This window comes from Myxocyprinus asiaticus, chromosome 43 (genome assembly GCF_019703515.2).
Source record: "Myxocyprinus asiaticus isolate MX2 ecotype Aquarium Trade chromosome 43, UBuf_Myxa_2, whole genome shotgun sequence".
Lineage (NCBI taxonomy): Eukaryota > Metazoa > Chordata > Actinopteri > Cypriniformes > Catostomidae > Myxocyprinus > Myxocyprinus asiaticus.
The window spans coordinates 30,404,268-30,429,721 of NC_059386.1; the positions used below are offsets into that span (position 1 = coordinate 30,404,268).

At 38.8% G+C, this 25,454-nt stretch overlaps 1 protein-coding gene across 4 annotated transcripts in view; it reads right to left on the reverse strand.

Annotated features, from left to right (window-relative positions):
* LOC127433406 (AP2-associated protein kinase 1-like) overlaps nucleotides 1–25,454 on the reverse strand; it is a 36,644-nt gene that overhangs the window by 2,471 nt on the left and 8,719 nt on the right. Inside the window, exons 4-21 of one of the 4 annotated variants that reach the window (XM_051685291.1) lie at nucleotides 24,434–24,576; nucleotides 24,036–24,157; nucleotides 23,114–23,195; nucleotides 22,220–22,352; nucleotides 21,433–21,536; nucleotides 21,194–21,279; nucleotides 20,510–20,676; nucleotides 19,737–19,819; nucleotides 18,567–18,869; nucleotides 15,341–15,516; nucleotides 14,925–15,142; nucleotides 14,721–14,801; nucleotides 13,598–13,657; nucleotides 12,011–12,115; nucleotides 11,454–11,555; nucleotides 11,102–11,212; nucleotides 10,516–10,620; nucleotides 4,880–8,763 (exon numbers count right to left, since the gene is read on the reverse strand). In XM_051685291.1, the coding sequence (XP_051541251.1) occupies nucleotides 8,669–8,763; nucleotides 10,516–10,620; nucleotides 11,102–11,212; nucleotides 11,454–11,555; nucleotides 12,011–12,115; nucleotides 13,598–13,657; nucleotides 14,721–14,801; nucleotides 14,925–15,142; nucleotides 15,341–15,516; nucleotides 18,567–18,869; nucleotides 19,737–19,819; nucleotides 20,510–20,676; nucleotides 21,194–21,279; nucleotides 21,433–21,536; nucleotides 22,220–22,352; nucleotides 23,114–23,195; nucleotides 24,036–24,157; nucleotides 24,434–24,576 (2,276 nt within the window). In that variant the 3' untranslated portion in view covers nucleotides 4,880–8,668. Of the gene's footprint in view, nucleotides 1–4,879; nucleotides 8,764–10,515; nucleotides 10,621–11,101; nucleotides 11,213–11,453; nucleotides 11,556–12,010; nucleotides 12,116–13,597; nucleotides 13,658–14,720; nucleotides 14,802–14,924; nucleotides 15,143–15,340; nucleotides 15,517–18,566; nucleotides 18,870–19,736; nucleotides 19,820–20,509; nucleotides 20,677–21,193; nucleotides 21,280–21,432; nucleotides 21,537–22,219; nucleotides 22,353–23,113; nucleotides 23,196–24,035; nucleotides 24,158–24,433; nucleotides 24,577–25,454 lie in introns of those variants that run through there. The other 3 variants (XM_051685288.1, XM_051685290.1, XM_051685289.1) reach the window with 3 other exon arrangements.

A 25,454-nucleotide genomic window follows, 5' to 3' on the forward strand; every position in this document is an offset into this window, starting at 1 on the left:
TAAAGAAAGACAATGTTATTTGAGGCCAGTAGGTGAACTGCAGCCTACAGAACCCCAAATTAGGTTGTTGTGTGCTTTAAAGCTTTAAGTCATTAATGGATTCAATTATTTAAGAGCTCCTTTAAAGTCAATATAATTTTATGTAGCAAAACTCATAAAATCACCAAATATACAACCCAAGTTAAAATACCTACACACCTCTTGGCAATTTTGGTTGCACCAGAGTGTAAAGCATTTAAAGCATATATTTGAAAGGGAATGGCGGTTTACGAGACTGGCCAGTGTGGGTGACTGAAAAATAAGTGTAATAAAGGGTGCATAATTAAAGTTTATACTTAAAACTAGCATTTAACATAAAAGGGTATGGGAATGATTTGGGTCTGGATTCACTGAAGGCATGCCATATTACTTCAGTGTTACAAAGGCAGCACTTCAGCAACAAGTATAGCAGCAAAACAAATACATATGTTTTTGATGCAGAGACCAGAAATTGGGCCCTTCCAGGTACCATTTGAAGCTCATAGGTGTGGATCAGAGAAGTCACCCAACCACGGGGCCCCCGGGATGTGCTTAAAGGATGTTTTTAGGATGTACCCTAAAACCATGGTCACACTAGACTTCCATTCATACACATGCAATACAGGAGACCAGAAAAGCAAGCTCATGTGAAGACATTTGGTCTACAAATCTGGTGAATTCTGACCTGCAAATGTGCATAGTCAGAAGACATTTGACCAACAGAGTGCAAGAGTGCCTGCCCACTTTTTCAGCTGTCTTGGTACCTTAAGTATTTTTCCCATTAATTTCTTCCACAGGGATTTCATAAAGTACTTTAATAGAGTTCTAAGCCAGGAACCAAACTTTTGGTTTGTATACCATTTCTGACCGGATCGAGTACAGGTCCGATGAGCCCTATCCAAATCCAATTTTGTGATATTCATGGTTGTTACTGTCAAGCTCCAAAAATGACAACAACAAAAACAAAACAAAACAATAAAAGCACCATTAAAGTAGTGCATTTGATTCGTACAATTTATTCGAAGTCTCTTGAAGACAAATGATAGCTTTGTGAATTGCAAAAGGCTGCGTTGAATAAGTAAATATATAGTATGCATACACAGTACGTTTCAGTGAATGCGCACTGCTGACAAGCACACGGGGCCCATCATGACGCGCTGTTTTCAGCTCTCAGAGTGGTGCACAATATATTGGTGGTCCAAAAATCTACTTCTATCTCAAGATATACTGTAGATGCTCAATAGTTATAATGTATGCATTGAGAACAGCACCAGAGGAGCAATTCACCAGATTTTGAATAAGAATCATATTAAATTACTGTGAACAACGCTACATACACATAATCAGGAGGACTTCCCAGAGTGTATTCACCTTATGCGCCAGAGAAACTAGTGCGCAGCCATCTTGTACAATTTGTCTCGGAACGTCTGGTCTAGCAGTTACTATATAAATATCTATGATGTTGATGTCAAAGTAAAATTAGCAAGTGAAGTGGATTTACAGGATATAGAGTTGTCAAAATTTATCAAGAGTATTTTAAAGTGTTCGGGGGGTGTCATAACTGGAAGCAGAGCGGGGAGATTTTAAAACAAGAGTGCTTCATTCATAAAAACACAAGATCTTACCTTCACACTGTGGACGGACTGATATACTTCTGTGCTCATAAGACTCCAAGAGACAACACAAAGTCATTACATATATCTTTGTATGACACCTCTGACCATCTTCTCGTTTCATTCACCCATCGTGTTATAGTTAAGGTAAGCAGATATTTTGAGTGTTAAAGCGGGACGGGGGAAGGGGTGTAACTATATTTATATACACACACATATACACATGAAAGTGTGTTTATTACAGTTAAAGGTTGGGCAAGGTGGCGGGAACTGGCTGAACAGTCAACGTAAAGTTTAATGGTAAAACTCAACATAAAACAAACAAACAAAAACACACATACAGCACGTTCGCGTGCATCTCGCTCTCGAACTGGCGTCTCTGGCTCCCTTTTATCTCGCTCTCCTGCTGATCAGCTGATTCAGCGCCGGCCATGCAGCCTCACAGCCCAGCCACGCCCTCCTCCTCGTCACACTGCTCCCCTGCCCGATTCAGACCAGGGGGCCACCGGACTGACTTACTCCCCTCCCCCATCTCTGGAGGGGAGACGCTGCCCTTCCAGCCGTTCTGTCAGCCGGTGGTCCACCCCGCCTCCTGGGAACCTGGGGGGAGAGACGAGGGGAGGCGTGGGGAGAGGAAAAGGGTGAGCAGGTGACACAAGAGAGAGAGAGAGAGAGAGAGAGAGAGAGAGAGAAAAGCTTGCTCGCCGGTTCCCGGACATGCTGTTGCCCGGTCCTCAACCGCCCCCCCGCCATCTGGCGGATGACAGCTCGCTCCTCCCCTGGTGGACGGCAGCGAGCCCTCTGACCCCTGGCAGACAGAACCGCTCCTCCCCTTCTCGACGGACGGCAGCGGTTCCTCCGGCTCTTGGCAGCCGGCAGCGACCCCTCCATCCCCAGGCAGACAGCCGCGGTTGCTCCCCTGGCGGATGGCAGCAGCGAGGACTCCGCGACAGCACATACCTCCTCCCTTCCGGGTTTCGGCACCACTGTAATAGTTAAAGGTTGGGCAAGGAGGTCGCGGGAACCGGCTGAACAGTCAACGTAAAGTTTAATGGTAAAACTCAACATAAACAAACACACACATGCAGCGCAGCCGCGTGCGTCTCCCTCTCTATCGAACTGACGTCTCTGGCTCTCCTTTATCTCGCTCTCCCGCTGATCAGCTGATTCACCCTCCTTGCCCTCCTCCTTGTCACACTATTTTATTTTATATTCCATTTACAACAATTTTAATCACATTTAAGCCTCTTAAAAATGTAGGGTGATAAATTAATTTTAAAAAGTATAATTGTAATTGTAAAAAGGTTATGAACTTGCATGTGTAATAATGAGCTGTCAATGTTGGAAATTTAATGTCAACAATACATTAACATAAATTATTATCAAGATGTAACCTAAAAAAAATAAGCAGAATTACACAACAATTAAACGCTTGTTTCATGAAAAAGTGCAGTGTGTCATAGCTGTCCGAATGTGATCTGCCAGATCCAATTTACCTCCTTGGGTGTTAACATTAAAATGACAGAAAAAAAAATACCTCACTAGTTTTTTCACAGAGTAAAGGGGTGCTGTAGACTAACACCAACTCTTGGTGAAAAATACTTTATGCTCCCACACGTAATTCATTTTGATTGACTCTTCTCAGTAGCTTCAATACAAACAGGAAGTTAAATGACAAAATGCGAAAGAGCGGAGTGCGGAAAAGTGGCGGGGCTGAAGGTGAATAAGTACTATTGTATAATAAAATATTAGCATTATTATTATTACATGTTTCCAATTACAACATTATTTAAGTTGACTCTGTCCTAAAAAATAACAATTGTGTGAATTAAAAGTGAAAGAAAAAAAAAGATCTGTATCCTTTTAAGTCCAGTTACAAATTGAAAAAAAGAGAGATCTGGCTTCTTTTGTACTGAAGACTTTCACTGGAATTAATGTTCATTTTGCTGCTGCATTATTCAGTAGACTAGCTAAAGATTTTCTTAATAGGCTAAGCATTTATATTGAAATTATTTGTGGTTAAAGGTTTGTGTTTCTTTTCATAAAAGAGTACCCCCAATTCGTTCCTCACATTGAGGAACAAATATTCTAAAATGTCAGGATCGCCAACTTGACTGCGTCATTCACAGTGTGTCATTGGAGCGGGCGGTCTCTACAGAGCTCGTTTGGCGCTTTTTGTTGGCTTTTTGTGCAGAGCTCTGAAGCGTCGGCCAGAAGGCAACAGTTCAAAAAGGTAGTGGGCAGGGTGAGTGGGGTCCAGAGTGATTTTTCCAGCCTTTTTCCTCACTCTGGAAGTGTATAGTTCTTGAAGGGGGGGCAGGGGGCAACCAATAATCCTCTCAGCAGTCCGAACTGTCCTTTGTAGTCTTCTGATGTCTGATTTCGTAACTGAACCAAACCAGAAAGTTATTGAAGTGTATCAGCCTGGAATCCACTTCCTGTCTTCTAAATGCTTCTTTAAGCTTTCAAATCTATCTTGATTTTATTTATCCAGACTCAAAAATAAAGCACTGTGTGTTGGATTGTGCAATTTCCCTTGCCTTTCCATATAATGAAATACCACAGTTTCCAATCTGTAAACACATTTAGGTCTTAGAAGAGACTGGCCAATAAGATTGACTTTTTCCCCCTCACATACTAAAAACATTTAGCCTGGGCTCAATAAGTGACCCACATCTTGCATTATTTGTGAACTTTGGGTCAATAAAGATTTCCAAACTAGATAAAAATAAGACTGGCAAGTGCACCAGTGGAAAAAGGAAGAACTGAGAGAAAATGAGACAGACACAATGACCACAACATGGATGTTCTTACCTGGAGGCAGTTGTATCAGCCAGAACAGAATTTTAACATGATTAGTACAAGAGAAGTGTGTTAAAACCAAAAACTTACGATATATGATTAGACTTTTATGCCCATGACTTTTGACTGCTGTCTCAGTGGAGGCATGGACATCTCCAATGTAAATTAGTGAAGCTGACAAATACTCTTAGCTTTATGGCAAAAAGTTTCAATGTGCAAGATGTATTTTGAGAGAAAAGTTCGTAATAATTTATAAGTAATATTTTTTTTATTTTTATGATCATTAAATGTATCTCATCTTTGGCTAACATCTATTATAGAGGCTTCTTTGTTGATAAGAGGTAGATGACAAACATTTCTTTCCTAAGGTCACAAATATTGTTCAACTGTGGTTCGCATCGAGAGTGTGACGTTTTTGAACAGACAAATAATAACCACTGCAACAATTCACATTCACATGTTTATTTAACACACCTTTCTTTGTTAATTGGTTTTGTATTTTCACAAAAATAGAAGGTGCACATGAACCCATCACTGTTGTAACACTGGGCTGAGGGGAGTTTGCTACAGAGACCAATGAGGTTCCAAATCTGGGGATAAACATGGTCATAAATATTCTTCTTCTCTGAACAAAAAGCACATAAAAGGAATCTTTGATTTTGCACAACAACACGAGTCAAACGATACCCACAGGGCAAAGACCTCTACTGAAATCTACAAGATGAAGCATTAGTATTGCATAGGTTAACATGAGAGTCTGCAGAGAGACAAGGATAAAGAACTATTTCATATTCATCACTGCTGACAACAAACATCAGTAATGGAACCCCAGCAGCATCTCTTTTCCTCCGTTTGTGGATCGCTGTCATGCAGTGCAATTCTAAAGTTGATGCCAACTTAAAGCGGCCAGTAAAAATATCCCAATTTTTCATTGCAACATGAGTGTGAAGTTCCTATTTTTTAGTTTGTAATTTTTTTAAATTTTTATTATTACCGCAATGTAGGGGTGGGCGGTATGACCGAAATCTTATGTCACACTATGATAAATTTTATATCACAGTAACAGCATACAATACAGTTTTATCAATATTCCAGTTAATTAAATACTATACAAATGAAAGGAAATTCATCTAATTATTTTCTGGAACTTGGACGCAAATAAAAGAGCACTTATGACAAATGAATGATTTTGCAAAACAGGTCAAATTTGAAGCGGTTCAATTACAAGTCGTTCAATTCAAAGTAGTAAAATAGTTTACACCTGTGATGGCGCATCAATTAAATTATCTATTAAAGCATCAAGTTGCAAGGTTAATCAGCAGCCTAAATAAATAAGCACTTCTTTGTGTTGTGCCAAACACAGCACTGACCCCGCTTACATGCACTTAAGAAAATGGCTTTTCAGGATTTGCAGAAAGCGACCTCCTGAAACGTCGTGTGTGCAAATGCCGTTTCCCTCACACTGTTTAATGGATTAGGAGAAAGCAGTTTAACACACCTAGGTTTCGGTCGGATAATGCGGCTAATGTTGCCATGTGAACGCATAAGAAGCGTTCTTATAGGTTTTTAAAGAAGTGCACCAGGGGTACCCTGTAGTATGACGAGAGAGGAAAACCCCACTACTGCAGCACAGTGGCGCTGCAGGTCGCAATGTAAATTCAAGGAAACAAACACAGTAGCAACTGTGGGACATCTGGAAATAAATCAAAGCAACAGAAAACAAAGTGCCATCATCCATCATGTTTGTTATTTAAACCAGCATTGTGGGGAAAATACATTGCTGTGGAGAAAGCTGCTTACTGACCGAGCCGCATGTATACAGGAAACAAGATCTATGGCAACGGTATGGCAAAATCTCTACCAATTTACACATTTCTACTGTGACACCGCCCAGCCCTACTGCAGTTGCTCTTATGGATCTTCAAGTGAACAAACAGCCACTGTCACAGCCAATTTTCTCTTCAATGCCTAATAACTCTCAGTGAATGAAAGAAGACCGGTGCTTAAAACAGAGGTGCCTGCAGCAAGTCCAGCTGTCTGACCCATGCTGATAAACCATGTTAAAGACACAATGACCTCACCACTTTCGACAACTAAGACTAGCTATTTATTTACCTTACGTCCACACATACATACATACACACACACACACACACACACACACATACGTACAGTACTGATATGAAGATTGGCCACAGACATGTCTTAACTTCATATTCATAAACACTGCCATGCTTTGATATGCATCTGATACACAAGAAATGTGCGAGAAAGCATGGCTTGGTTGATCCCTTGAAGAGCGTTGGCGTAGTCAGGAGGATGAATGGATACGTACAGCGTTAAGGATTCAAGATTGTAGAGCATTTTCACCTCTAGACTAAAACCAGCTGACAATAAATGTCTGCGGAAAAAGGCAACAAAAACAAATCCAGTCAATTTGTTTGCAATCAGCACAAATGACGTCAAACTGGGCTGTGCAAATGCACTTCACAGGGTGGTTTATAGATTGTCCTCTTTTCTCATTTGTGTCTGTTCGTCGATGATGATCTGGCCATTAGAAGATGAAACTGACAATTTACATTCGCAAACACAGCTCAACACACAGAACAAAGAGATAAAGTTTCCTCTTAAATAGGTTTCATATGACTCATATACACATATCTGCATTTTTATATGGATACTCGTTTCAAACATTCATTCTCTAACACTCTATTCATTTTCATATAGAATCTTAACTGTATATGAAATATTTCTTTTACATTTTTCTCATAATGGATACTACGGTCTAGGAACAGGGATTTAAGAGGGAATTGTTGGACATTTTGAACAGATGCTTTGTACACAGGAGGAACAAATCACTCTTTAGGGCTGGAGAGTCTGATACTGCAGATATACAACAATTTACATTGCTTGGAACCAACGTACAACATCGATAGTGGTATTTACAAAGAAATAACAGAATATGATAATAAGCCGTGGAAAGAGTGAACAAGTGTTGATGATGGTAATGAGGAAATTCTAGTTATTGTTCTCTGACTTTGCACAGATTTTGTAGCACTTGAAATTATTATTATTTTAATTTTAAAAAATTTAAAGACTTTACATCCCTTTATGAGTAAATCTTACATAAACATGTCCAGGTCACATTTATCCAAAAATCAATAGAAAACAAATACAAAATTATTTCCTTTGGATAAAGGAATTGAAGGCAATTTTTTTGATCAATAAATTTTTTGCATTGTAACATTATTCCATTATTCCAGACATTTTTCTCTCAAGTTTGTGGGTAAATTACCATTTATGGTGATTATTTTGATATATGAAGTTATTTTATCTCTTGATTGTAATCATAATGGTCTAAAAAAATAGGCTTCATTTTATATAGGCAATGTATAATATCTTATGTCTTTCTTTTGATTTTGGGGTGAAATATGTTTCCGGACATGTTCTTGACAGATTTAGTGAGATTCACCCTCATATCTGTTCGTACCCTGCAGTCAGTCCAGAATGAAAATAAATTCTTGCTTGCCTACCTGCCAATCAGTAAATATCCACCCAAAATGTATCCTCTCTGTAAACATTTGGTTCACTTTGTACTTTAATCTCTGTTTGCAAGGAACCAACTGCATGAGTCTTAAAAAAAAAAAAAACATTTAGTTTAATCTGGAGACGAGTTTCCTTAGTGCTACTGAAGAGACAGCTAAGATTGTATGCAAAGCCAATCTGGACTAAAGAGAACAAAGAAGATCTGGCAAATATCTGCTTTTTAAGGGTTGCACTCTTGACTTGGCAGGGAAATGTGTGACACTCATGTATGTGTCCACAAGAAGTACAGGTATGAAATGCACGAATGCCAGAAAACCGGATTTGAGCCTGTCGAATCAACACACCAGACTCGAAGCAAAAAGTGAAACGAAAATTTATCAGGAAAGTAAATGGCATGGGGAGAAATGCTGAATACATCAAATCAAATGAGCGATGATGATGATGGAAAGAACCGATGTACATTAGTGGCAAGAAAAGAACATAAAACCTATGATGTGATAGAGGAAACTCAAGTGATGGGATGAAGAAGAATGATGAAATCAAAGAGGAGGGAGGACTTCATAAGTGATTAAAGAAAGAAATGGACCATTGCAGGATAGGACAATGGATAGCAGGAGAGATTTGTGGTTAAAGGCAGAAGACTACAGCGGTTGGTGTCATCTTCAGCAGAGCAGAAATATAGGCAAGGTCTAGAGATCGATGAGCTGGTCCACCAGCATCAGGGAGCAGGCCAGGTTGGGCAGGCTGGACTCAGAGCTGCCACTGTTACTGCGAGAGTGACCTCCTGAAAGAGGCCAGATGGATAGGGAGCACAGGAGCAGAGGAAAGGGGAGGAGAACCGTGTTGAGGTAAGGAAAAGCCGAGGAAGGGGGAGCAGAATAGGAGAGAAAGAGAGAGACACAAGGGTAAGTTAAGCTTCACGAAAAATCGAGAGATCACTCCAATTATCACGAGAGATCGTAAGTAGGGTTGGGGAAAAAAAACAACTGGAACTGACAGATTTTCATGATATTTGGTTCTGTTAATGTTTCTTAAAAATCTGCATTACAAGGCCACATCAACACCAATAGGTTTCCTTATGTCATCGTTTTCTAAAGCATGTGGTACTAGAGAGTGTTTTTCGAAGTCTCCTCTTTCGGTGGAGGAAATGCCGTTTCCAGTGTGTATGAGAGGCTTAAACATTGCAAAATCAATGAGCTTTGAACCAACAACGTAAAAGTGTGGACGTGGCCTAAATCTACAAAAAAAAAAAAAAAAACTCTTTTTTTTTTTTCTGCACCGCTGTGTTGCTATTGAATCTACAAATGCCATGGCTAAAGAAATTATGCTTTATCTTAGTTGTGAGCTTGCAGTCTGCATTGAATGTGTTCAGAGTAGGGCTGCACAATTAATCGTATTTAAACAGCGATAACGGTTTCTGCCTCTCACGGTTAATTGAGCATAACCATCTGCAATATTAATGAGCAAGCAAACAGAAATTACCAGCTAGGTAAAGTTGCAATTTGCTGCATCTACGGATGACAGACTAAATTACAAGCTCTTTCAAAGTCTATTTTTTACGCAACTGACCCTTCACGCTCTCTTCAGATGTTTTCCACTGACCAATCACCGTTTCACTTACGAGCACACTCTGAATATGTAGCCGTAGATGTTTGCGAGTATCGTATGTCTCATATGTCAGCTGCTCTTATAGGTAGTGTGTTACATATAATCAAAACACACACGAGGTTAATGATACAGTGTTTTACCGCTCTCAGAGCGGTTCTGTGCTTGATACACATGAAATGAATTTCATCTTGTGCTCTATGTGCATTCTGTACAGAACAGATGTGCTCTAAATTCATGTGCATCACTAGCATGCACTGACCGCATTTTTTTAAGCACTCCAGATTTACTTCAGTTGCACATTTGCGTAATTACAAATATGTTTGGCCATTACAAGTTTATAAAAAAATCAAAAGTAACCTCATGGCACTGTGGTTTCATGGATAATACAAAGACAATAATTAGACAACACATCTTCCTATTGCGATGTCTTCACTGGTTGCACGCAACAACATACATACAGCGTGACCAGTGTAGTCTGATTCGCAAAAAGAGTCAGTTTGTTACAATGAATTGGTCAAAAAGACAAAGTTTCAAGCAATATGTATTATGAAAAGTGCTATACAAATAGGGACTGATTGTACATTTAACAAGGTGTAGTTAAGATACACATTCACAGCAGAGTTCTGTTGTGATAAATGGCACTTCAACTAAAAAATAAACTTGTTTTGAATCATAATCTTTAGTATAAAGTTGGGACCAATAGCTTCCTCAAAAATACTACAAAAATTGCTAATGGAATCGTCAAGTAACCTGTGATTCTGTTAAGTGGAATAGGAACCAGTTAAATTGTTTATGATTGTCTTCCCTTGTCTTAAGTGAGCAAGAAGACTCATCTGCCCCAAATAAAACATCACAATTATTATAGAGAAGGTGAGAAGCAAATTTCTTTCTCATTCCCTGAAAAAGAATTTGGTTCTGCAAAGCTTACCTTGGGAGTTTTTGGAGACCAGTACTGGAATGGGGTCAAATTCATCTTCATTGGCTGCCTCAGAGCCTGGAGCCTCAAAGCCTGAGATCAAACAGGAGTCTGCAGCTGAACATCGATAGTTGGTGCAAATGAGGGTTTAGGAGTAGAAGATTTAAGAGGGTGGGTGACAGGGAGAGACACAGGTGGGTGATAAAAATTCAGCACTGTTAGCTTGATGTCAACCCTGAAACACTTACATTGAAGTTCTTGGCCAACACTTTCTAACCAAAGCAAAACAGTGTAATGAAAGTGCATATCAAGTATTAATGACAAATACTTTTCATCACAAATATTATTTCTAGGCCTTAGGCACATTAGATGTTTCACAAAAACATTTCATTTTTTGAAACATCCTCAGTATACAACATTTTTCTCAACTGCCTTAAACGTTGGCACAGTACTGTATGTTAAATAAAATGGCAGCAGAATGTTGACAACTAACCAGTAATGGCTGATATTAAAATCTTGCAGTATAAATGACTTCACTGCCAACAGGATTAAACATGCTCTAAATAAAAAGCTTGTGTGAGAGAATGTTTGGTTGTACCTGGTATGTTCTGGGAGGTGCCTCCCGAAACAGGCACAAAGTCATCCAGGCAGGTGGCACAGCCAGAGGGGAGAGAACTGCCCAGCAGGGACTCCTCTCCAATCAAAGGGCCTGTAGCACAACAGGAAGAGAAACATTAAGAACAAAAATTATTGAGAACAAGAGCACAAGATGCAGGTTATATAAAAATGGCTCAAAATTCTATAGAGCACCTTTGCACAACTTACAAGTATAATATTTTGCATTTAAAAATAAGATTTAAGCACACTCACAAATTAAACATTCAGTCATCGCTGTGGCAATGTTGTGTGATCTAAAGCTCTGCTGTCTCAATTTGATGCTAATGTTTTACCTGCCAGCGTTTTAGATGTCTGCTCCATCTCCACAGGGTACAGCTGAGACTGCGGGGGCTCCAAGCCAGGTATCAGAGAGTCCAAACACATTTCAGTTTTAGCTGGGAGTACAAAAAGATTAGAAAGAAATTACATGCCACCACGTAACTGATTTGCCACAAAGCGTCATATGGGTTCTCATCCTTTTTGCCCATTTTTTTTCATGACTTTTCCAGTTGTTTGTGATTTCCGGAAACCATTTATTTATTTTTTTAATAATTTGGATTCAGACCGATTTGTGAACCATTTCAACCAATTAACTTAAAAGAACCTATTCAAAAGAAGGATTTGCTAATAAATCAGACATCATTATGGCTAGTGTTAAGTTCTACTGAACTCAAGCTCCAACTAAGGGCAACATTTAGGTGAAAATATTTTAGTGTATCTAGAAAAAATTTATATACACTATAGACATGGTTTATAGGTTTTCCATGACCATATGTCATGTGTCTGTATGAGAGAATAGGTTCTTTAAAAAGAGCAAGCATACAGTGAGACAGCCAGTGAGAGAAGTTACCATTAGTGTTGTCATCCATGGAGCTGCCAAAGGGGTCGGCCATGGACAGCAGATCAGGCAGCATTAGAGAGGTGTCTGGAGACTTCAGGCCCTCTATCAGCTTTTCTATAAGTTAGTCAGCGAAAGCAGCCAGAGTTAGCCAAAAAAATATATATATAAAAAATAAAATATATATATATATATATATATATATATATATATATATATATATATATATATATATATAGATATAGATATAGATGCATAAAAAGTAAATTAGATAGGACAATGAAGGGTTTCAAAGCAATGTTAGTGATTGGAAAATGAGAATAGGATTAGTAACACAGAAAATCTGCTGAAGAATTATCAATGAGTCTTTAAATTATACATTGCACTACAAAGCAGGCAAACAATGCAAGTGTTCAAAATCAATGCAGATATTATAAACACCACCATGGAAAATCATGTGTATTGAGTTAAAGGATGATTCAATACGATAGATAATGAGTCTTTTATTGAGTAAAACTGAGCCCTTGATAGGGAGCCTAGACAAAGCACCTTTTCCACCAACAGGGTGCTGGCGCCAAAAATCTTGAACTGTTCCGCACGTTTACAAAGCAGGAAAGACTGTTCAAAGCTGGGAAAAAATCAGCGTCGCACTGGTCCCACTGTTGGTTTCGAATGAAGAACCACTAACATCAGAGGCCGGGACAATGTCTGCCTCAAATAAAGTTGTTTATTTTTTTGCACAAAACTAGACTGCTTCAATTATAAACAACAAAGTTGGCAACACTAGCAGATGCAGCAATGCAACGCGCGTTCAGTTGTGCTAGGTAAAAATAATGATTTTCCAATTAATCGCAATCTTAATTTGAACAATCCCAATATCGACTTTGCAGTTGAACTGCATAGTTAGGGCCCTGTTGTTAAAGTTTAAAACTAATATTTTTGTAAAGTACCAAGTTAGATGGTTCCCTGTATACTTTAAATCATTAGTTGAGAGAGAATTTCTTTCTTCTATAAGCAAAATGGACATTATAACTGAAATATCTCCAAATGCATCGGAACCAAATTGTGATCTTGTAAAATCGGAATCCAATCAAATCGGGAAATCTGTATCAATATCCAGCCCTAGCATTCAGTTGCTGGACATCCCGTTTCTATGTACAGTATTGTCATGTTGCAAAGTAGCTCCATGCAGCCCCTATATTTTCCCAGTCAGTCTAAAAATATATATTTTATTTACAAATAGCATTATTGTGAAATGATTGCTATAACTTTTATTCATTATAACTTCTGACTGCCAGATCAAAAGCAGCACGGAATGGCATAAAGACACTGTATCTTCTCAGAAATAGGAGTAAGAGCTGTAAACAAAGAATGAGATGCACTATACTTGTTTGTGGGCAGGTTTTGTTGTAAAATGGCCAGTTACATCATTTGTCTTTCAAGTCGGTTCTCCCCTGGTCGAGAACCAGCAGCATTTTGTTAGAAAAGTGGTAACATAGGACTCAAAGCACAAAGTTTTGCAGGTGTTTGATGTCAGCTGAGTGAACATAGGGTTGTATGTGGGTTGAAGCTTCCATGGATGATGGACCTCTGCATTACCTGGCACAGCTAGCAAACCAGCAGCCGATTCCAAACCCAGAATGTCAGAAGGTCTTTCAGCTGTACGAGAGCAGAGAAACAGAAGAAAGCCTCAGAACATCAAATTATGAAGTAGTCGAGAAGTGCTGGAAGTCAATGGAAGTCAATAATGTTGGGCCTGAGTATAACTAGACTAAACAGGCACACTCTGAAAGGCAGCTCAGCAGGGATGCTGAGGTAATTAAAGGAAGGAAGTTGGTGAAGGACTCATCGTTCTGGAGTGTTTCATTTTAAAAAGAGCCTCCTGCCGTGTCTGGTAAGCAATTAAATTACCTCAGAAGTTCTGAGCATTCACAGACATACAGTGAGGGAAGACAGGAACAAAACCAAAATCAAACCAGGGACAGACATGCACACATATAGGTAATCAATGGCCAAATATAGACAAAAGAGGTAGCCAAGATGACACATCTGGGCATGAAAAATGAAGGCAGTGAAGCTTCATATACAAAAGCACTTAAAGTAGGAGTCGGATTTTCAAATTAAGCTAGTCTCTTCCTCTGCATAAAACTCTGGTTTACATTAAGCTAGGCAACATAGAATATCCAAAATATTCAACTATCAGCAGATGATCATAATTTAAACTAAGTTTGAAATTAAGCATATAAAGCTAAACGAAAGTCTTATTCAGTAGGTATCACAAAAGAGTGAGGGAAGGTTACCACTGCGATTGAGCTTCTCTCATAGTGCTCAAACACGTAATGGACGTGACGATTTTCGCTGAAGAAATCTAATGCCTTAAGAACACTTGGAATTATGCTGCACAAGTTGCATGGGCTACTTTTATGATACATTTGGGTCCTTTTTAAGCTTTCATGTGAGGCACTATCCACTGCTATTCCACTGAAATGACAGAGGGCTCTCTTTATTCAAACATGACCATTTGTGTTCCACATAAGACAGAAAGTCTCTCTTTAGGGTTTGATATGACGAAGTAAATTATGGCAGATTTTTCATGTTTAGGTAAACTATTCCTTTAAACAAACGTTCAATATGTGACATAACTTATACTATCAGCAGTCCATTCACTTATTAAATATTTGCAAGGGTGGAACCCCAGAAAAAGGGATGGAGATTCACCTACCAACAGACTGAGGAGCAGGTTCTGCAGCCTCCAGCCCAGGAATAAGACTCTCAGTGGTGGCAATAAGAGGTTCTACAAGCTCTGTCAGACAGTAAAAAAACATAAAATACTTTTTGCAACTTTATCTCAAAAACACAACATGCATTTGTCAAAGTCTGTGAGCAAGCAGACAGTGCCCTTATAAACAGTGAACAGCGAGGTTACCGTCAGTTAGCTTGGTGAAGTCTTTGTTGAGTAGGTCCTCAGCCGTAAGTTTGGAGAAATTATCGTCGCCAAAGGGATTCCAGGGGGGTTGGTCTGGTGGGCTGGCCAGGCCAGCAGCTAAAGCAGGTGCCTGGGGGGCAGAGCCACCCTGCTGGGCAGGCTGGTACACACTCTGTTGAGAGGACTGTGGGGAGTTTGATGGGGTGGTACTAGCTGACCTATTTTTGAAAAAATAAAAAAAATAAAAATAATAAAATAATAATAATAATAAATGTATCGAGCTAAATGTATTGAAATAAATTAGTTAAATGTAGGCTAAAAGTCAGCAGTACTTTTTCTTGTTTATGCAGCCTGTACAATGGCAAAGTCATATTGAGATTTTACAGAATTCTATATTTATGCAATAGATTTCTCACTTGGACTTGTTAAGGCTGGCCTCTGCTGTGGCTGCCAGCAGCTGCTGAGTGGACTGACTGACCGGCACTCCGAAAATAGCACTTTGGGTGACATCACTCTGGATGCGTCTATGCCCCGCCTTCTGGGCCATCTTTGGGGAAGAGGGAGGAGTCTGGGACAGGCCAGGGGCTGCAGACTGTAAAGTTGGAGAAGACAAAAAGATGTAAAGCAAGAAAAAGAGCTCATAAAATACAGAGGAATGGACAGAGAATTACATGCAATTAAAATTTAAATGCAGAGAAATACCATGAATTAAAAAAAAAAAAAAAATTACAATTAAAAACAAAAGGTGATAAACTATGAAATGTCGGTGAACAGTTATAAGAGATAGAGATTTAAAAAACAATTATAAATACCAACAACATTTTTTTCTATAGCAACTTAGGTTTTGATTAGACAGGCAGCAAAATCAGATTTTTTAGGCTATCTGACTAAAATTGTAAGTTGTGTGTGCACATCCAAAAGAATTAGGGGCATATGCATGGTCAAAATAAGTCGCAATTTATGATGTGACCTAAGTGGTCGAAACGTTGCCTATTAACCTGTATTGGAGCTTATTTTGCAGTGTGCCATTCATATTTTTTCAATATTACTCAGTTCAATTTAGTTGTTTGTCATCTGAACAGCAAAAAACTATTTTGACAAACCTTGGGGCTGTGCCCAAGGGCATAGCCAGGAAATTACTTTTGGGTGGGCCTCAATAAAAAAAATTTTTTTTTCCTTAATAACAGAAAGTTGGCGCATTCAAACTGTTCTTTCACACTTTCAGAAATCAGAATTTATGCATTTTATTAAACTATTTTGTTAACAAATATTTGAATTCAAAGAATAATCTGTAATTTTCTGGGTGATCCTGGGTCTAATTTGGGTGGGCTCAGGCCCACCCTTGGCTACGCCACTGCCTGTGTCATGAAACTAGTTCAGTTGGCTAGCCTGGTAAGTTTTTGCTTGCTTCACGTCAATCCTGGGTTTTAGATACCGTGAAAGTGGGTCGGCCTTTACCGGTTTTCATCGCCATAGTAACTTACACTCCACGGCTAACCTGCTCCATAGCAGGTTAACAGATACTGAACCAATCAGCTGTGAGTAAAGTGACATCTCTGATGCAATGAAGTCACTCTCCCGTGTCAAAACAAACCTGCACTTAGAAATCCACAAAATTGACTCTTCATGATAAATTATTTATCTGAGAACCTAAATACTGATTATCGGCAGATGGAGTCTTTTATTTGATTTAAATACACTATAACTGTTTTTTTATTAACCTATTCTAGCCATTAAATATCTATGAAAATATAAACGCATCATATTAGGCTAGCTATAAAACAGCTAGTAAGATGGGTTATTATAACAGCTTTTCAATTTTAAAATATTAAAAGCTTAATCACTCCACAAGATGGCTGGAGAAAGGGATGAATGGCACCCAAACTATGATATGAACATACAGTATTTCACTTGAAGTTCAATATAAACGGTACACAAAATTTAACGGCTTTAAAAATATTACAAAAACTTTTTCCAATCATTGCATTTAGTATTCAGAGTGCTCAATTTTTCAATTATTCAATATTAGCCTAAATTAATTTTAATAGTATTAAACGATAATAAGCTTTCAATTTAAATGAATTTAAAAGTTAAGTTTTAAAATGTATAAGTCTGTGTGTTCATGGTGATCTCTTGTGCAGTGTAAATGCAATTCATTTTTCAGCAGATAGGTAAATCTTGCTGACTTTCTCAGAAGTGATTTGCGTTCTCACTCGCGCTTTGGCTGTATCTCGTTTGGAGGGCGCATTTGTCGGCCGCATACGTCATCGAAGTGGTCTCGTTTCAGAAAAGCGAGTAGGACACTTCGAATGCAGCCTTCTTTCACGGGAATTCGGAGGATGCATGAGGTGTATCCTTCGTGGGCACTCATAACCCACAATTCTTTGCTTAAAAAAAAAAATGACGCCAATTTGCCCGTAAATATGATGTTCAAACGCAAGTAATGTTAATTCCCAAGTTGAAGTACCTCAGTAGATTGGTGCAGAGTATATAATATGTATAATTATATTAATATATAATTAAAATAAAGTATTAGACTAAAAGTACACCTGTAAAATCTATTTTTTTTCTCTTTACATCATTATAACTCTCCTAAATTTTACCTCATACATTCCCTTCTAAAGGGACTTTGTTCCCTTCTCACTCGAAGCGCTCGTGCTTGTTAAAGAGTGGCGTACTGTCATAGCAACCATGTTACGTTCCGTTTCTCCTATGAAGGCCATCTCGTTTAAACGAGACTGGTTTAAAGGAGGGCGCTCGGTATACTGCAGCCTTCAAAGGACGCGTCCTACCTAGCACGCAGCCTTCGAAACAAGACACCTCTCTCTTTCTCACGCGATTGCCCGTTCGCTGCAAACGTCTCTCATTTATGTGCAGGCCAGCGTGAACTAATCTTAAACCCAGAATCAAAGCCTGAGTTGACAGAGAAATTTCATGAGGAGCATCATGGTGCCAAATAAACCTTTGAACGCAACATATGCATGAATGTGTCAAATACAGTAATGCCTTTGACACTTTCATTGTCTCAGGCATCTCATGAGTTCAGCATAACGGCGAGATGTCATAATAGACATGAGCACAGGCAAATTTCCAATTTTCAGTCCTCTCTTTGAACAATGACAGCTACTTGCAATGCTCTTTGCATTGTGCTTACAATTAAATCATAACTATGACAGCTGATGCAGACATAAATATTTACTACACTGTCTGAAAAAACGCATCCGACTTCACTTTGAAAAATGACAGCTAAAGTCAGTCCTAAAGAATGACTTTGAAAAACAAATTGGGTGCAATGTGAACAAAGCCTTAAACCCCGAACATTTTGAATATATTTAGAGTGAAACAAAATCAAAAGCATCAAATTGCAGTTATTTAAAGAGAAACATTGCCTGTCACAGCCTTCAGACAATTTTCAGAGCAAAAAAAAAAAAACAAAAGTGCAAGTGTTTGCCAAAGCAAATTTTAACTAACACTAATCCAAAATAAACAAAAATGAAACCAAGGGTGGATGCAAAAAATGCCAGAAACAATGGAGGATGAGCACCACAGCCTCTGTATGAGGTGCATCATTAGTGAGCAGGAGACTGTCAGCTCTTTGAAACAAAAGGGATAAAGCAGCATGCATAGGGTGGAAATGATTACCCTCTCCTCCGCCTTCTCTTGGCAGAGCTGAGATTGAAGGGCGGGCTGCTGGACAGTGGGGGGTACCGCTGCAGGCTCCACCAGTGCTGGAGGCAGGGCACCAGCCGACTGACCAGACACTGGCTGTTGCTGAGGGGCCACTGATGCCTGCTTACGACGGGCGCTCCGTGCGGGTGCGGTGGGCGGAGCAGGGCTAGATGGGGGCGGGGTTGCTACAGCTTTCTGAGGGGTGGGGCTAGTAGCTGCAGCTGGAACGGCTCCTCCTCCTGCAGCCGCATCTGGGACTGGGATTGGCTGCACAGGCTGTCACACAGACAGGCACCAGACAACTATACTATAAAACTGCAAAACGTGACCTTCACACACTATATTATTACTTAAGATTCTTTAAAGGTGAAGTGTGTAATTTCTGCACTGGTAGGGATGCTCAAACAAACAGAGCAATCTTTTGATAGCGCGAATCAACGCACAAATAGTTTACTTATAGCTGTCCCTGCATATCAAACTGGGGTATAAGGAAGTATTTGAACATAAAATAAACACTTCAGCTTTAAGATTCTTTGGTATACTAATGAATGTTTCTAACATTTGTCCTACAGACCGAAATAGATATTGAAATGGAATCCAAAATGTTGAAATGACATCAAGACAAAACGTTGCTTAAAACTGACCCACTTTTCGTTCTACCCAGAGACTTCACCGGACTTTAATTAGGAACTTATACATTAATACGTTTTGAAGAATCTCAAACAATACATAGAAAACAAAAACAGACATGCAGCAGGCTTGTCATTTCAGTTTACTTATTTAATAATAAAACATTCTTTCATGGAATTAAAAAAAAGTTTAATTTACAACAGCATCACTTAGGCTACATACACACTAATACATTTTTGTTTGAAAAGGCTTCGAAAACGAATCAAAACGGATTAGTGTGGTCGTGGCCTTAGTTAACATTCTGCTGCCTCTCAGTTCAGTTTAACCTTCATTCTTGTCATTTGTAATAATGAGATTTGGAAAGCTGTGAAATTAGATTTTCACAACTTCCAAAACAAAACACTTCAAAAACACAGGAGAGTCATGAATAAACTGAACGGATGGGTTTGACTGAAGTGCTGAATGTACTCATTAGGGCAGTGAGACAGAGACAGACAGAGCTGACAGACGTACCGTTTTCTGCTGAGGAGCTGGAGACACCTGGGCTTTCTGAGACTGAAGAGTTGCAGCTGGCTGAGCCAAATTCAAACTGACAGCTGAGAGAGAGACAGAGGTGTGGGGTTAGAATATATGACCACCTTAAATTACCCACAAAATACACAGTATTAACAGTAACAAAAAGCAGAAGTTTCTTATGTAAAGTGTCAAACTATGGAAAGGTTATATTATAAAATTAAAATATAATATGTAGTAAATATATGTTTAATGGATACAATATTGTGTGTGTGTATATACACACACACACACACACTGTATATCCACATTTATATATAAATGTATATTAATAGTAATATATAAAATATCTTTACACATTTAAAACGTATTAAAAAAAATAAATCTATATTTACAATTTAGAATGTTGCATTGTTTTAAAGACAGCATGAAATAATTCATCAGTGCTCATTATTCTAAAGAAATCCAAAATGTGTTTTCATCATCTGTCATCAAAATGTAATTATTTGCTCTGCCTCTGAAACGTCATTTCTGCTGACATACCAAGGCCGTGCATGATATCACAGACTTTACACAACTTCTTTCAAGCCAATCAAATCCCAATGAATAAAATTACATTCTGTGCTATATATTATTTCCTGCAGAATATTCTGATTTACTCAGAAATATTTCTTTAATACAAATTACAGAAATGAAATAAGTTTTGATGGTGTTTTATGTTCTCTTTAAGCTTCACAATGAAGAGCAGCCCTTGTGAGGTGTCATGTTGGTACCTATAGGCTGGGCTACCCCAGCTGGCAAGTTGGCTCTCTTGCGTGGGGTGAGGGCAGCAGGCTGGATGGGCAGGATGCTCCCTAGTGCCTGAGGCTGGGATTGTGCTGCTTTGGGCCGTTGCCGTGGAGTGATGGAAGTTTCAGTGGTAGGAATGGGGTCTGTGAGTCTACAGAACAAAAACAGTCAGTCAAATATACAAGGTAAACCTGAACTGTCAAGAAATGCGGACATTTTTCACCACAAAATCACACATAAAGAAAAAAAAATTAGTAACTTAAAAATAGGTTTAATAATATTTCCCTCCAAATTTACCATAATGTATTGCAAAAAATGTATATATTTACATTTCGTATAATTTATACTGATTTTAATTGTATAAAATCATCGTGTCAGGACAGGATTTTCATTACTGTATTACAATAATAAGAATTAGATATTTTTTGCATAATAGTTGTGAAATGTGCTTGTCATTCAAACAATGACAATGCAAAAAATCTGGTCCTAAAAATGACTTTTTCTAACATTTTTGGGTTTTTATTTTAATTAAAAAAATAAATAATTTGCAGGACATTTTGAGAATGAATTGGAGAATTTCAATCAACTGATCCATTCAAAAGCATAATGAGACACACTGTACATAGTTTTAGAGTAAATGAGAGAAGTATACAGTCTCTGTACAGTACCTCGCCTTGGTCTGTGTTTGGCTCTTCTTTGCGGCTGCTTCACTCGCTCGAATTGGCTCAGGAAGTTTAGCAGGAATGGGAGAATTCTGGAGAGCATAATTCAAATTAATCTTGTTTTTAAGATTTCAGGCATGAGTCACAAAAACACCCAGTCCACCAAATAATCCCTTGATTCCAGAGATAGAAGCATTGACCCAAAAAAACAACAACCTTGGATGAGAGCAGGGAAAAAGACTAACCTTGACGTTTTGGACAGGGCAGTCCCGCCGGGCCAGTTTGAAAGCAAAGTAGGACACCTGATAAATGTCAGGCCTCTTATCAGGGTCCGGTTCCAGCATGTACCCTGACAAATCACCACCACAGAGAGAGACAGAGACAGAGAGAGAGACACGGGGGCAGATAGAAAGATTGAGTGTCACCACGTGAAAGGGAGGGAAAAAAAGAAAAGGCGAAGAATTTAGAACATTCGTGTTTTTCGAAAAGTTCACCCAAAAATGAAAACTCTATCATTTATTCACCCTCATGTTGTTCCAAACCAGACTCTCTTTCCTGTGAAACACATAAGATATTTTTGAAGAACATTCTGTCAGTTTATTAAATATAATGAAAGTAAATGGAGACTGGGTATGTCAAGCTCCACAATGACAAAAAGCACCATTAAAGTAGTCCATACGACTTCGATGCTATATTCAAAGTGTTCTGAAGCCATACAATATCTTTGTGTGAGGAACAGACAGAAATTTAAGTCGCTCATCAATGATCATCTTTCTAATTTACTTTCATTGTATGGAAAAGATCAGCCTGGGTAGTCATCAAAAATTCACCTTTTGTTTTCCACAGAAGACAGAAAGTCATACTGGTTTGAAACATCATGAGTGTGAGGAAATAATGACAGAATTTTCTTTTTTTGGGGTGAACATCCCTTTAAAGTGAAAACCACAGCCATACTGATCAGTAGTGAGACGTGAGGTGCGGAGAAGACAGACACCTCATGCCAGAGCCAGGCAGAGAGCAACTAATGCTTACGAATAAGACGGTGCATATCCTGGGAGTAGCGGGAATTGTCTGGAATGGTGAAACTGCCATCACAGATGGCCACCTGACTCTCACCGAAGGGCAATGTGAAGAAACAGAGTTTATAGAGCAGACAGCCCAGGGCCTGTAAGAAAGAAAAAATCCATTCATATGATGATCAACCTGGGCTCTTAATACAATATAACAACCTTATAATGTTAACATAATTTTAGTCCAAGTTTCTCGCACCAAAAACAGTCTTTATTTTTATTTGTATTTAATTTTTTTTTATTTTTCCCCATTTTCTCCCAATTTGGAATGCCCAATTCCCAATGTGCTTTTAAATCCTCGTGGTCGCGTAGTGATACGCCTCAGTCCGGGTGGCGGAGGATGAATCCCAGTTGCCTCCGCGTCTGAGACCGTCAACCCGTGCATCTTATCACGTGGCTTGAGCGCGTTGCCACGGAGACATAGCGTGTGTGGAGGCTTCACACCATCCACCGCGGCAACCACGCTCTACTCAGCACGCGCCCCACCGAAAACGAACCACATTATAATGATCACGAGGAGGTTTCCCCATGTGACTCTACCCTCCCTAGCAACCGGGCCAATTTGGTTGCTTAGCAGACCTGGCTGGTAGACAGCGTCTTACACCACTGAGCTACCCAGGCCAAAACAGTCTTGATTAAGTTGTTCTTTAACACAAGGTGTTTTTTCTACTGTAACTTTAAGACTTCGTGTAAATGACCTCTGTTACTTAAGCCTGTCCCTGAACTGTCCTATCTGTCTTTTCTGTACACCTATACACATGTACAACTGCCAAAATTATCAAGCATTTTTCTTAGCATCATAGTTCATCAATCTGACCCAGTAGTAATTAGAAAGTTTATATCCTTAGTATCTTACCCAGACATCAGCTTTGGTGGTGATGATTTTTCCATTGTATAGGTTCACCATTTCTGGAGCACGATAGGACAGGGTGGTATACCTAAACAAAACATAGCATCATATTCACCACTTTCTTTTACTGAAGGGATATACCTGTGATAATATAGCTGTTGTTTTTTTTAAATGCTCTTAAATGTCCTACATAGACCTATATCGGAAGCAGATAGCAAAGGTTTCATTTATTCCAATTCAAACAACATACTCTTTTTCTATGTCAGGATTCAAATGTGCTAGACAGTTGTCCGTTTTTTTTATTATTATTATTTTTTATAATTACCATGTTTCGATTACCAATTGTGCTTGTAAAATTCTAGACTGGAGCTTTAGAAGGAATGCTGTGTTTAACTCATATTGTTCCAAACCTGTATGACTTTCTATTGTATGTCTTCAGAAGACTTGAAATACAACACACAAGTCACATGGACTACTTCTATGCCACTTTTGGACACTATTAACTGCTATTGTATGGAAATTGCCATTTTGGGTTGCGCAAAAGAAAATGATACGGGTTTGGATCAACATAAGTGAGGGACTATTGACAATTTAAATATTTGAGTAAACCGTTCCTTTAAGGCAAAACAGTGTACATTTATAGGACCATTATATCAGTTATTGGCAATAATATTAAATAATTTTTGGCAATTGGTTTCAGCCATAATCTCTATATCAGTGCATTGCTAGCTGAAGATTGATAAAGCGAGGCTGTTATTTTTTTTAAACAAGCGGGACATTGGCAATACAGATTGAAGAATACTGTCAAAAAAAAATATATATATATATATATATATATATATATATATATATATATATATATATATATATATATATATATATATATATATATATATTTGACAGAAACAGGCTAAGTGGAGAGAGTTACTTTTTAATTTCATCCTCCACCACTGTGACTCCTTCACTCTGTGGGTTTTGGAACTTCATAGTGGCGCTGCCAAAATCACACAGAACATAGTGTCCTCGATCATGTAAGAGGATGTTCTCCACCTGTGAAGAGAGAACAAAGCACCCATCTATACTTAAACACTCCAAACAAACCAGTTGACACACAATACACATCAGAGCAACACAACATTTAAAATAAATGTAACTGAGACAAAAGAATTCAGAGTTATCTTAGCTCTGTACATAAGTGGTTATTATGGATGTTATTTGTGACTCATTCAATCAGGTTCTTTGGTGCGAAAAGTGGAAAAGTGCTGATCAAAGAAAAAAGGGGCAGAGAGAGTAAGAGAGAGAGAGAGAAGCGTAAAGAGAAAGAACCTTGAGGTCTCGGTGGATTATGGGAGTTTTGTACTGGTGCAGACGTGCAACAGCCTCACACGTGTCACAGAAAATCTGAAGTACTTCCTGTTCGCTGAAGCCCGTCTGTAAATGCTGATTCATCAGGTTCACCACTTGACCACCTGCGCAAATGGACGCACACTCACATGATCAAAACAAACTACCCCATTAAGGAAATTATGAACAAACCTTGACAGAAAAAAATGACTGTATCCCATTCTGGTCATTACACAAAGACCCATTCATACAGCTAGATACTACGGAGTTTGGATCGGACATTTCATTTACATTTAAACACTCGCTGTGTAGTTGACGTTGAAAGGGGCATCTCTTCATTGTATAACGTCCTGTAAAGCTGAAAACAACTTACTTTTACAACTTACGCGACCTCTCCTGGACATAAATGGAGCTCACAAGTGCCCATATGCCCTTCAACACTTTCCGCTTTGGCCACTGGGGGCAGTGTTTAAAAATTTCGGTCAGTTTTGACGAATGAAAAGTCGGTCTACTCTTTCTGATTTCACTGTGAGATCAGCCTGCAATCAATGCATCCAATCGGCCAAGCTTTTGTGAAGACTTGAAAGAACAAGGATTTTTGTAGAACTGAATTTACTGTATAAATCATCTATATGGGACTCTACAAAATGCTAAAGATAAAATACAGCAAAACATTGGCACCAATAAGATGCACCCCAGAGCAATAATAATTTTAATGATTTTATGTAGTTAAGATATGAAGACGGAGATAGGGGAAAACTGATGTTTTAAAATGTGCATAATCTGTAAATTGAATCAGTCTTTCAGATAGGTGGCATTATAATTTGACATTCCTGCTTTAGTTTGAGGAGAGAAAAGCCTTCTCAAAAGTCCACCAAGACTGCCTGAGGACATCCTGCTGGCAAAGAGGGCCTGAAATCTGTCTATAGAGCACCCCCATGTGGAGGATTTCCATAAATACAGCTGTTGACGACTGGAGACAGTGAAACAAAAATTCTATGAG